The sequence below is a fragment of the Galeopterus variegatus genome, unplaced genomic scaffold (genome assembly GCF_000696425.1).
Source record: "Galeopterus variegatus unplaced genomic scaffold, G_variegatus-3.0.2 Scaffold12402, whole genome shotgun sequence".
Classification (NCBI taxonomy): Eukaryota; Metazoa; Chordata; class Mammalia; order Dermoptera; family Cynocephalidae; genus Galeopterus; species Galeopterus variegatus.
The window spans coordinates 25,150-37,392 of NW_007738513.1; the positions used below are offsets into that span (position 1 = coordinate 25,150).

General features: G+C 43.8%; 1 protein-coding gene across 1 annotated transcript in view; it reads left to right on the plus strand.

Moving 5' to 3' along the window:
• The first annotated feature begins 648 nt into the window (after positions 1 to 648).
• LOC103581119 (type I inositol 3,4-bisphosphate 4-phosphatase-like) overlaps positions 649 to 12,243 on the plus strand; it is a 16,867-nt gene continuing 5,272 nt past the window's right edge. The window contains exons 1-3 of the mRNA XM_008563026.1: positions 649 to 721; positions 1,624 to 1,832; positions 3,333 to 3,377. Of these exons, the coding sequence (XP_008561248.1) occupies positions 1,727 to 1,832; positions 3,333 to 3,377 (151 nt within the window). The 5' untranslated portion in view covers positions 649 to 721; positions 1,624 to 1,726. The remainder of the gene's footprint in view (positions 722 to 1,623; positions 1,833 to 3,332; positions 3,378 to 12,243) is intronic.

Sequence of the window (12,243 nt, forward strand, 5' to 3'; positions counted from 1 at the left end):
CCAGTGGGAGGGATAGGAGCACAGCCTGCAGGAGAAACAGTCTTCCCGAGGGGCTGAGTGCACTGCTCTTGCTGTCCTTGGATTTCCAGAACCCAGCCCTTTCAGGTGGCTCATGAGCTGAGCCCTAAGGCATGCCACGATGGCCCCACAGCAGTGCTGGGCCTGGGTGTTCTGTTCTACAGGGAGGCGCCTGCGGGCCAGGCAGCAGCACCACAGTGTGCGAACCCGGTGGTTTGCAGGGCCCTTTCCTGTTATTGCACATTTGGTTTTCACTGTAGCCCCGTGAAATGGGTGCATTTAACCTCATCTTAGACACAAAAAAGCAGAGCTTCAGAGGGGCCTGCGGCTTTTTGGGTCCTGCAGTTTGTGAGCGGGAGAACTAGGACTCAGATTCTCATTTGCTTGTGTTCCCTAAACTGAACCTAGCTGACCACAGATCACCCCTGGAGTGGGGAGAGGAATGTGCACTTTCTCTTTCTCAGGCTTTTGGGTTTGAGCAAAACCTGTGTTTTTGAGCCAGAAGGTTGGATTGGAGTGTGGGGCTCGACGGAACATGGAGTAACTCTCAGCTTCCTCACATCTGTAGACACTGCATTCTCGGGAACTTTGTATGTGACCAGCTTGTTACATTTCTCATTTTCTGTTTTTAGGTGGTTGATTTGGATGTGCTTCTATGAAGAAATGCCACGTGTCTCCTCTGGTCTGACAACAAACATGTCTAGTAAGTTGCTTGGTGAATTACCTCGAGGACTGGCGCTCAGGGCGTTCAGGCGCAGAGGTGCGGGCACCCTTTGAGAAGGCAGAGGCGTCCCTGGGTATATGGAGACTTTTGAGAGGGTGTTTTAAACCAGGCTTATTGCTCAGTCTAATTAGCCTAATGTCTAAATGTTGCTTCCTTCTGGAGATAGCAGGAATTATATCACATACAGGTGAAAACTCATAAACCTGAAACTCACTTTCTGCTGCTTGACCTACCTCTAAGAGCATAGTGAGTTCCAGCTGCACCAGAGCGTCTGTCTGAGTTGGCCTGTGGTGGCATTTTGCCCAGAACCCGCGCAGCCCTGTCCACTTCAGTTAGGCATAGGTTATCACTTAGCTTTGCGGGAAAGACAGCCTGAGGTCAAGGTAGGTGTGAAGTTTATGTGGCTCCAGGAAGAAAGACAGCAGGTTGGAGGAGCAAGCTTCACCTCTCTGGGGTTCCATGGAGCTAGTGTTGCCTGCGGGTGGCAGATCTTATCATGCAGCTCCTACCCTCCTAACAGAGGTGTGGTGAATTAATTTAAAAATTTAAAGGTTCTATGAGACCCATCAACAGGAGAGCATAATAAAGCAAACAAGAAAATCTCAAAAGCCATATTCTATGATTGTATGTAAACCATCGTTGATTGTGGCATATCTTGGTTGAGGAGGATATGACTTTTTTATGGGCTCCCACAGGCATACTGGGTTGGGGAGGTGACTAGAAGGGGCGAAAGCAGCAGGCACTCCACCCCTTCTTCTCCACCTGCCCGAGGACCCTGGGCACTCATCTCTCCTGTGTTAGGCCATGTTCTCTGTGAGAGCACAGTATCTCTCAGTCACCACCCCTGTGGTTTCTTAACTGCGTTTGCTTCTATTTCTCAGGGTTACTGCCACCTTAGGGTACTAGGACTTGGTGACAGCCCTACCCAGAGAATCAGGTGTGGTCTGATCCAGGAACAAGAAGCACATCATCACCAATGACATCATGACAGCAAGAGAGCACAGCCCTCGCCATGGCGCCAGGGCCCGTGCGATGCAGCGTGCTTCCACCATCGATGTGGCGGCCGACATGCTGGGCCTCTCTCTGGCAGGTGAGAGTCACAAGGCCTGAGTAAGGCTCCTGGTACAGGCTTGCTAAGTGCACGTCCCACGCTGTGACAGTGCTGGGAGGGCCAAGCACCTGGTGGACAGACAAGAGGAGCCCTCTATGACTTGCCCCAGGTTGGAGGGTGCCCTGGGGTGTCATCTGTGAGAAACACCCTCATCCATCCAAGGCCAAGGGATGGACACGGAGACAAAGGTACAGCGAAGCGAGACTTTAATTATGGCCTTGCAAGGTTCGGGTGTCTGACGGGCAGGCACACGGAAAAGGGCTGTAACAAGCAATTTATTTCCTAGTGTGCAAGTCCCTGACCCACCTCTTCATAGGTTGGGGTACACAATCTTCCCGGATGACATCTAAGATGTCAGTTTACTACCCCCTTGTAGGAAATTTCTTTGTTTGAGGGCTCAGGACAAGCCCTTGAAAAAGGCCCACCCAAAGCCCTGTGAAAGGAGAAACTTTAGGAAATGAAGAGAACAATATAGGGCTGTTAACTCATTACCATCTCAAGGACAACTTTATCCATTTGAAGTAAACAATTAAGGGCTGGTAACTCATTACCATCTCGAGGACAACTTTATTCAGCGACCCGCCCCCAAGAATGGGCTGGACCAGTCAGACAACTTTTGGGCTGGACCTGCTGAATTATTTCTGAAAATGAATCACTTAGGTTATTTTCTTACAGCATCCTTCTGGTGGAACTGTTATGGCCAACGTCCGATGGGTAAAAGAAATTTGCCCACGAGAACCGGGTGATAGGAAAAGCAAAAGAGTTTATTTCTGGCAGCCAGGGCTACGCAGGCCAATTGAAGTGCGCAGCCCCGAGTTGAAACCTCTCGCAGCTTTTATTTTTAGCTCGGCGGGAATTTTTCGCACCTGTCACAATCTAGCCAATGCAAGCAAGTCAGCGATACATAAGCTAATTTTGTGGGTAGCCCTGTAGCCCCTCCCCACCCTGGATTCCCCATAGGGACTTTTCAGGCTAAAATGGCAGAGCCGCCTAAAATGGCGTTGGCCCTGTTACTCTGTTTATTCCCCCATTTATTTTAGCAAGCGACTTGTACAGAAGCAGAATGCATACGTTAAGGTCAGTAGGGGTTGGGGCGTCCCTTAACAGAACCAGGAAATAGGGAGGGGGAAATCGGCGCTCTTCCTGGAAACTGCTTCAGTTTAGGTGGGCGCCTCAGGGCTCATCTGCCAGTAGGTAACATGGGAGGGTCCACAGGGCCTGTCTGGCAAGTACCAGGCCATGATAGAAGCCCTCTCTGTCACGGGCATACAGACCCATGGAGGAGAGGGGTTTGGGCTTGGGGTCTGAGACTTCTTAGGAGTATCAAAAGGAAAATAATTAGGAAAGTGAGAAATTATCTTGCATAACAGTTTTTTTTTGGGGGGGGGGGAATGTAGAGTGTCGGTTTTTTGGCATCAAGTGTAAAAATAGGGAAATGTTTATTAAGGGTGATTTTTCTGTCCTTTCTTTTTTATCCAGGAAATATACAAGATCCAGATGAGCCCATTTTAGAATTCAGCTTAGGTAGGTATCTTTTAAATTTTTTTTTGTTTTAAAAAATACGTTGCTTAAAAACAAAAACACTTCCACTGGCACAGGTTTGTCTCAAAGAACTTGCTGCTGCAGCCACCACTGCTGAAGTGTTTCTGAGAAGATAAGGCCATGATGCAGGTGTGAGCTTCCTGTGTGTCTCCTCAGCATGGGCCCACCCTCCCATCTGGGGTGTGCTCCCCACGGGCTGGCAGTGGCCAGGATGGGAGGTGAGCCCCCACAAGAGCAGCCAGCAGAGACCGCTTCGCTTCTCTCTCCCTCCTCCACCCCTCTGGGAGAGGGCAGGAGGGGTTGAGAAAACTGGGCTTAGGCTCAGCTTTGTTGCCCCATGGCTGTGCAGGTTTGCATGGTTGAATTTAGCTCTCTAGCCCTCAGTTCTTGGGTTCATACTCGGTAAAGGATGGCAATAACACCTGCTTGCTCTCTGTCTCGGTGAGGATCAGATGAGAATACATTAAAAACTGGATTAGAATGTGCTGTGACTGGAGTCAGGGAAGTGAGGCTACTGTGGCTCCAGGAGGCCGGAGAGCTGTGGGAGGGATTCTGCCTGAGACATGTCTCCTCCAGAGCCTGGTGCTGTCCAGGGCTCCTGTCCCCTTCTTCTGTCCCTTGGTGGTGGTCAGCATTGGTTGGGGGCCTAACAATGTCCAGGAGGTGATATGACGTAAAAGAGGTACCTCCTGGTGAGTCAGGTGACCTGGATTCTAGTCCCACCTGTGCCAAACTAACCACACAGCCTTGAGCCTGCCACTTGACCTTGCCAGGCCAGTTTCCTCATGTGCTAGGTGGGGGTGTTAACTGCGCATTTGAGAGACAGAGATCAAGGTGTTAAACCCTTCTTCCCCACATAAAAGACTTGGACAAATTGTAAAACCCATAAAAGTGTGAGTACATTATTATCAAATTGATATTAAGTTCTGAAAATGTCCCTATTTCAGATTAAATGCTCCTAATGTACTATGCCGTGTAGTGGGAATGCGAGGTTTGGGGAGAATCAGCCTTTAACCCTCCTGGGATTCCCACACACCTGCTTTGCCCCCTGTTAGAAGGACCGTATTGCTTATTAAAATGACAACACCAACTCCACGGAGTTCACTTTCGTGACAGCAGAGTGAACATATCGCCAAATACCCCCTTATCTTAAATTATCCCAAACATCAGGACACATAGAAACAAAAATACAAACTCCAAGCAGTGAGACATTTTTGCAAACCCCAAATGTGACCTGGGAGGAGGGAGCAGATGGGGAGCAGGTCATACCTACATGTGAGAGTGGTGGAGGCCAAAGCAGAGGATTTGCCCTAAAGGCACTGGGACAGTCTGCCACACCCCCTCAGCCCTGCAGAGACCAGAGGTTTATTCTCTGGAGAGACTTCAGAAGCAGAAGGCTCTGATGGGTACATCAGCCCAGAGCAGAGGGGGCCAGATAGAAGCGAGGATTAAGCTGAAGTCTTTTTTGAATACCAAACTTCCCCCACCTTCCAACCTTCCTCCATCCTAATTCTGCCAGGCTTATGCCTCCAGGCAGGGGGTTCTTCCTCTGGACAAAGTAAACCACTCACTCCCCACAAAGACATACTAACCTTCGGGAACCCAGCCAATCTCCATCCTAATTCTGCCAGGCTTATGCCTCCAGGCAGGGGGTTCTTTGTCTGGACAAAGTAAACCACTCACTCCCCACAAAGACATACTAACCTTCGGGAACCCAGCCAAAAGCAGGCTGCCAGCCACCCGGGGACTGTTGTGGAGCACACCTAGGACCCCGTGCACACTCAGCATCAAATTGCCTTCCAGTACCTCATTCTTAAAAACAAGTGGACATTCGCCCACACACAGATTGGTACACAGATATGTTCATTGCCTTTATTCATGTTCATCAGCAATAAAAGTAAAGAAACTGGTATGCATGTGGTGGAATACCACTCAGCAAGGTGGAGTGAAGCACTGATAGACAGCCACATGGATGAATCTCAGAAGCATTATGCAAAGCAAAAGAAGCCATACACAAAGGCTGTATGTTGTATGATTCCATTTTTATGAAAATAGGAAGATTAATCTATAGTGATAGAAAACCTGTTAGTGTTTGTCTGGGACTGGGATGGGGGTTGACTGGAATATGGGGGACAGGGAATTCTTTGGGGTAGTGAAAATGTTCTGTACCTTATCAAAACTCATTGAACTTTACACTTACAAAGGGTACATTTTGTATAAAGATTATGCCTCAAAATTGATTTAAAACAAAATGAAAGAATAGTCAAAGATCACTAGACCTATGTGGAAGGCCTACAACATGAAAGAAAAAAAAAAACAGGAAAAGTAGAACTTGAAAGAAACTGAGATGTTGCAGAAAGTAGAAAATGTCAAAGAAATGATCATTTAAATACTCAGGAATAGCCATAAAACAAGAACAGGATACTATAAAGAAAAAAGAGCAGTTGAAGAAAAGGACAACCTTAGAAATTTAAAATATGATAAACAAAACTTTTAAAAATTTAATGAAGTTTAGAAGATATTCAAGGAATTCTCCCAGAAAGTAAAAATTTTAAAGCAGAATAGAAAATGGGTGAGAAATAGAAATGGAAAATTAGAGAGTAAATCCAGGAAGTTCAACAACTAGAAGAAAAAAATAGAAAAGAACATAAAGGAGGAAATTACCAAGAGATAATACGGAACTAAAGAATGTGTTTCTAGATTAAAAATGCCTGCCAAGGCCCAGCAAAACATCATGGGGAAATTTCAGAACACTGGGAGTAAGATGAAGATCCTAAAAACTTCCAGAAAGAAGGAATAGGTCATACCCAAGGATCAGGAATAAAACTGGCACGGAACTTGTCAGTGACGCTGGAAACCTGAAGACAGCGAGACAAACACCTTGGAGTACATTTTCAACTTAGAATTTTCTCCCAACCAGACTGTCAATCGTACGTGAGGGAAAAAAAGAAACTTATTCCAGCTATACAGACTCTCAAATAAATTTATTTTTTCTATATCTTTTCTTTGGAAGTTAGTGGAGGATGTGCTCCACCCAAAACAGGGAAAATTAAGAAAAAAGAACACATGGGGTCCAGGAAACAGGGTTCTTACAAGAGAAAAATGAAAGAAATCCCACATGGCTTATAATGATTAATATTTGCTTAATTTTAATCATGCAGAATGTGGATTTAACAAAAAAACTGAGCTAAAATGATTGCATTTAGAGAGGATGAGAGTTGGTATAATTGAGTGAATATAGTAGAAATCGGAATATTTCTGAATCTGGTAAATCAAAGAGTGATATAGTCATGTTAATTAGACTCAGGGAGGAAGAAACAGCTTAATAAAGTAAGGATGGATGTTATGTTAAGTGAATCTTACCACAATTAAAGAAAAAAAAATGGATGAGCAGGAGCTGGATGATTGGTCAAAATATTTTGACTTTTTTTGTGGCTATATTTTGACTTTAAAAATAAATAAAAGTTTAAAATTAAAATAAGTAAATATGTGCTCATTTCAAAACATTTAATGCAGAAAACGTTTGAGGTATCAAAAGACAAAATTACAGTAAATTTAGTTTAAAGATTGGCTTTTATTTGTGTTTCTAGAATCAGGCAACACCTCATTCTGTTAAGTAGAATAAGTTTCCAGTGAGTTCAGCAGAAGAAGTTGGCTTTACAGACAGAAAAAGGCTGAGGAAAGCAGAAACAGTGGAAAGCAGATGGTCTGCCTTCAAAGTTACTTTCTCTCTCTCTCTCTCTCTCTCTCTCTTAGCAAAATATCACTGGCATCTTTTCACTTTAATAGGTATGGGATCTGCTTCATCATTTTGGATGTCTGCACAGAGTCTGTTGTACAGCTGTGCCGTGCTTGCTTCAACCACTCTCCTGGTGTTGGACATTTAGGTTCTTTCCGATTTGCCATTATAAACACCACCACAGTGAACATACGTGCACAGAGATCTTTCATGCATTTTGCTGATTATTTCCTGAGGATAAACTCCTGGATATAGAATTGCCAAGTCAAATATATGCACTTGAAATATGTTCTACTAGTTTACTTCAACAGCATTTATTTAGCATTTATGCAGCTGGAATTACAGATGATCAGGTTGGACAGACAAGGCACACATATCAGAGATTTATGATTTCTATGGAAATATGCCCAATGACTGATGTAAGTGATAAAACAGAAGGGACATGACCATGGCCTGCTCAGAGCAAACTTCATGGAAGCTATGGAACTTGAGCCAGTAATTAAACATGGGGTGAGATTTTTTTTTTTTCCTTTTTGTCTTTTCTTTTTTACTGACTGGTAACAGGATCGCAACCCTCGGCGGGAGCGCCACTGTGCTCCCAAGCGGCGCACTCTCCAGTGCGCCACCGGGCCGGCCCATGGGGTGAGATTTTGATAGGCTGGGTAGGGACAAGGCCAGGAGAGAATGTTGCTTATAGGAAGGCCATGAGCCCACCAGCCCTTAAAGTAATTTCAATCTTCCTAGCCTTTGGTGGCCACCTGTTATACCTCAGCCCATCTGCCATCACTAGTGGCTGAAAGACCCAAATATTCCAACCTTGCATGGTCGTCAAGAACCTGCCCCTGGTGAGAGCACTGGCAGAGGGAGACCACAGGTCATTGAGACACTTTGTAGCTTAGAGGAAGGAGAGCAAGTGAACAGTGAAATCAGAGGATTCCTGTTGGGGCAGACATAGTAGAAGAAACAGAAGAGAACTGAAAAAGATAAATAAAACCTTGAAGTGTCTAGAAGAAAATATAGGAGAAATCACAACCTCAGGGTAGGCAAAGATTTCTTGGATGAAACACAAAAAGCACTAACTGCATTTTAGTTTGCTATTGCTGCCATAACAAGTTACCACAAAATAACCACCTTGAAACAATACACATTTATTTTCTTATCCTTTTAGGTCAGAAATCCAATGTGCTTTTATCCTTTTAGGTCAGAAATCCAATGTGCTCATCTGGGTCTTTGCTTAGAGTCTCACAACATCAAAGTCAGTTTCAGGAGGGCTGCATTTCTTTCTGGGGGCTCTTGGGGAGAATCTCTTTTCTTGCTCATTCGGGTTGTTGGCAGAATTCAGTTCCTTGTGGCTTTAGGATTCAGGACCCCATTACTTTGCTAGCTATCAGTGAAGGCCTGTTCCCAGCATACAGACGCCCCTCACATTCCTCTTGTGGACTTCAGCCCTCTTCCACCATCCTCCAAGCCAACAGTGGTAGGTTGAGTGCCTTTTATGTTTTCCATCTCTCCTGCCTCTTCTTCCATTGTCATATCGTTACGATTCGCCCTTCTGCCTTCCTCTTCTACTTTTAAGGGCTCATGTGATTAGATTGAGCCCATCCAGATAATCCATCTGAAGATCCATAACTTTTTTTTTGGCAGCTGGGCAGTTCAGGGATCTGATGAAGATCCACAACTTTAATCACATCTGTAAAGTCCTTTTTCCATTTAATGTAATGTAAGGTATTCACAGGTTCTGGGGAGTAGGAAGTGGACATTTTGGGTGGAGGAGGGGGGCAATTTCCTGCCTGCCACTTGTCAAGCAGGAATCTCAGATCCTTCTGCCCCTTCCTGTGCAGGTCGTGAGTCAGGTGATTGAAAGAAGGTTCTGGCAGCTTTGTGCAAGGTAGGCATACTTTATTCTTCAGATAAGAGCTTCACAGACATGCTTTTATCCTCAGACATGAGCTCTGCCATTCCCCTCTGCTGCTCTGCTGACCAGCAGTTCAGAGCGGTTACCTTTACACTTTTAGTACACAAGAGCAGCCACAAGCCAAGCATTACATAATTACAACGATCATGCTGAATCAGTAAATGGACACACATGTGCAGTTACTCCACTTTTGTAACTTGTTTCTAGTGAATGTGCTGAATCTTGCCCATTTGTAATAGATGAGGAGAGTGAGCCTGACTAAACCTTTTCTACTTTCCTTACACCACTCTCTAAAATTTAAAAAAGGATAAATTAGACTTTTATCAAGATGAGAAATGACTGTGCATCAAAAGACACCATTAAGGAAATGGATAAACCACTGACTGTGAAAAAATATTCACCACACATATACCTGACAAAGGACGAATTCAGAATAAAATGTTTACAAGTAAAAAGTAAAAAAGTAAACAACCCAATTTGAAAATGAACAAAAGTCTTTAGCAGACACTTGACAAAATAAGTTATACAAAGCATGTGGTGAAGTGGTGCTTAACATCACTAGTCATCATCAAAGTGCAAATTAGACCACATTCATTGGATCAGCAAAAATAAAAAAGAACAGCCCCACCCGATTGGAACTTATGCACATTGCCGGTGGGAGTGTGAAACGATACAGACACTTTGGAAAACTGTTAGTTCCCTACAGATTTAAACGTATCTTCCTCTATGACCCAGAAATTCCACTCTCGGGTGTTTATGCAAAAGAAATGAAAACATCTGTTCATAAAAAGTTATGAGCAAAAATTTTTATGTCACCTTTATTCATAATAGTTCAAATTTGGAAATATCCCAAATGTTTATTAACAGTAAAATGGATAAATTGTTGTACATTCATACAAAGGAATACAACTCATTAAAATTACAAAAAAGAGTTATGAGCACATATAACAAGGTGAATCTCAGAGACATTCTATTTATATGACATTCAAGAACAGACAGAACTACAGTGATGGAAATCAGAAAGTGGTTTCAGAGGTCAGGGAATTGACTGAGAAGTACCAGGGAAACTTTCCAGTCTGATGAAAAGTTCGCTGTCCTGTTTTGATGATGGTTACATGGTGTTTATGATGGTCAAAACTCATGGAACTGAAGCCCAAGTCCTTTGTATTTTATTGGTTCTGATTAAAAATGAAAGTTTATAAAGAGATATGAGAACATACTACAGAGGGACAACCTGAAAACTAAATTTTTTTCTAAATTTTTAATTACCAGTGGATATTTTAAAAATGAGAAAGATAAGGGCAGGAATGGCAGAATGAAGATCTCCAAAAATATATATTTTTTTCCATAAAGGCAATAAGAATACTGGGAAAAACGGTCAAAATCAATTGTCTCAGAACTCTGAAGTTCTGCGGAAGGCTGCGAGGTTCAGAGGCTGAGCAGTGCGTTTGACGGCTTCTCTGTGTTGAAATGACAGGGATTGTTTTCTGGGGTTCACAGGGGAAGGATGCTTGGCACAACCTCTCTCACTTTGATTTAGAACCCAAAAGGCTACACTTCTGAAATAAGGGGTATTCATAGGGACTGCAAGTCTACTCGGTTCCTGAAAATAAATGAAGTTACATTAGCGTGCTAGTGCTCCTTAGAACCAGGGGAAAGCCATTACACGTCTTCTCTGGAGAAAGGCAGTGTCATGTGAGGCCTCACTTTCTACACACGATTTAAAAAATATCAGCATATGGGCCGGCCCGGTGGCGCACTCGGTAGAGTGCGGCGCTCCCGCCGAGGGTTCGGATCCCATATAGAGACCGGTCCGCTCACTGGTTGAGCGCGGTGCGGGCGCAACACCGAGGGTTGTGATCCTGAGGGTTGCGATCCCGTTGCTGGTCACGGTACGGGCGCGACACTGAGGGTTGCGATCCCGTCACCGGTCGGGGAAAAAAAAAATATCAGCATAAACTCAGGAATTCTCAGAAACATGAGTAGACAAGAAATATGACCATAGACAAACAGAAGAAACAGACCCACAGTCGCTCCAGATATTACAGTTAGAAGACACAGATGCTAAAATAACTGTAATGGCTATGTGTCTTCGTTTGAATTGCTATAACAGAATACCGTAGATTGGGTAGTTTTAATAATGTAAATTTATTTCTTACAGTTCTGGAGGCTGGAAAGGCCATGGTCAAGGTGCCAGCAGATCTGTTGTCTGATGAGGGCCCACTTCCTGGTTTGCAGATGGTGGTCTTTTCACCTAGCGGAGAGTAGCGCAGAAGGAGCAAGCTCTCATGTCTCTTCTTTTAAAGGCACCAATTCCATTCCTGAGGACCTAACGACCTAATAATCACCTCCCAGAGGATGCACCTCCTAATACCATCACATTGGGGGGGTTAGGATTTCAACATATAAATTTTGGGGGGACACAAACATTTGGTCTATAACTCTGTGTTAAAGTAGAATAAAGACATTATCAAACATTCATCACAGGGCTGGCCCCATGGCTCACTTGGGAGAGTGCGGTGCTGGTAGCGCTGAGGCTGCGGATTCGGATCCTACATAGGGATGGCCGGTGCACTCACTGGCTGAGCGTGGTGCGGGCAACACCATGCCGATCCCCTTACCGGTCAAAAAGAAAACAAAAAAACATTCATCACAGAACTAGAAACCGTAAAAAGAACCAAACGGAAATTCTAGAATTAAAAAATAAAATAACTGAAGATTAAAATAAAAAAATCAATGGATGGGTCTAAAAAGCAGATTAGACACATCCAAAGAGAAAATTAATGGTTCTAGATATAGGTCAAAATGACAATTTCCAAAATAAATCCAGTCCCTCTTAAAATGTTCTCTCTTAAAATAATGGAAAATATATCAGAAGAGAGTGTAAAAAACGTAGCACAGTGAGAAGATCTAATATACACTTATTTTGTGTCCAAGAAGGAACATAAAGAGAGAAGGGTCAGAAGAAGTATTTACACTTGAGCATTTTTTCCAAACTTATAAAATACAGTAAGTCACAGAATAAATAAAAAGGACATAGACATATCGTAGTAAAACAGCTGAAAGCCAAATTTAGTGGGAAAATCATGGAAACTACCAGGAAGAAAACCACACACGTGTGCACACACACTCTCTCTCTCTCTCTCTCTCTCTCTCTCTCTCTCTCTCTCTCTCTCTCTCTCTCTCTCTCTCTC